Source organism: Mus musculus, chromosome X (assembly GCF_000001635.26).
Source record: "Mus musculus strain C57BL/6J chromosome X, GRCm38.p6 C57BL/6J".
NCBI classification, from domain to species: domain Eukaryota; kingdom Metazoa; phylum Chordata; class Mammalia; order Rodentia; family Muridae; genus Mus; species Mus musculus.
The window spans coordinates 9,571,669-9,572,753 of NC_000086.7; the positions used below are offsets into that span (position 1 = coordinate 9,571,669).

Consider the following 1,085-nt stretch of genomic DNA (forward strand, 5'->3'; position numbering starts at 1 on the left):
CTTCTCTGCCCTCTACCTTAGCCAAATCCTCCCATTGCCACCGGGCCAAAAGTGCTTACACATCACCACCTCTTCCCACCAAGACCACTGCCCACGTGGTCCCTATTAGAAATTTCCTCTGGAAATCAAGTTCCCCACATTAACAACAGCTTCAAACCCACCATCACCCTCCCGGGTGGTTCATAGCAACCTCTATCTCAAAATGAAGAAACAAAAGGAGCCAGGATCAATGGGGTTTGATCTAGATGCTTTAATAGCATATTTGATTTGCTCCCCCAGCTAGTAGGACACTGGGGCAGGGTGAGGCCGAAGGTGCGGTGAACCTCTAGACTCTTGAGACCTAGGCATCATCCGTTGTTATCAGGTTCTGGTGGCTCATTCACTGATGTGCCACCTGGTTTGAAGAGTTGGTGGAGCTGTTCGTTGTTCTGTACCACCAGACGTACATCCTCTGGAGCTATGCGCTTCCTGCCAGTGGTGTGGGCCACCTCACCAGCCAGTTCAAGGATGTTCGATGTTAAGTACTCGAGCACACTCGTGAGGAATGAAAGTGTGGAAGAGCTCAGGCGACTGGAATGGATTTCCTCTCGTAGGAAATGATCTACAAGGCTAAGAGGAAGCTCACCTCTCTGGGAGCAGGTTCTTTTCTGTCTTCTTCGCCTTTGCATTTTCCTGGCCATGATGTCTGTGTGGAGGTTTTGGCTCAGATGGCCCTTTCTGTTGGCCCGAGGCTCTCCAAATAACCAACCTTCTCACCCACCTATGAAGTTATCCTTGAGAGGGCTTTGTTACAACATACTTTATAATATCACTGTTAGCCACTGAACTCTGGTGTTCAGTGCAGAAATGCCCATATTAGGAAACAACACATCTTACTGAATATGTCCTTTTTATCTTTTCTCATTTTCATGTGTGTGTGTGAGTGTGTGAGTGAATGTTTGCATGTGCTCCTGTGTCCTGTGTGGCCACACGTATAAAGGCCTGAAGTTGGGATCTAGACTCACCTTTGATCAGTCTTCTATCTTATTAACTAAGATGAGATCTCTCAATCCAAGCCAGAGCTCACCAATATAGTCTTACTAGCC

At 47.4% G+C, this 1,085-nt stretch overlaps 1 protein-coding gene across 1 annotated transcript; it reads right to left on the minus strand.

Annotated features, from left to right (window-relative positions):
• Positions 1–291: 291 nt before the first annotated feature.
• H2al1o (H2A histone family member L1O) lies at positions 292–723 on the minus strand. Its single transcript, NM_001085517.2, has one exon. It carries the CDS (start codon positions 678–680, stop codon positions 348–350), a length of 333 nt encoding a protein of 110 aa, NP_001078986.1. The 5' UTR covers positions 681–723; the 3' UTR covers positions 292–347.
• Positions 724–1,085: the final 362 nt, after the last annotated feature.

Coding starts and splice junctions, on each gene's coding strand:
- H2al1o (NM_001085517.2), bottom strand. CDS start 680: ATGGCCAGGAAAATGCAAAGGCGAAGAAGACAGAAAAGAACCTGCTCC.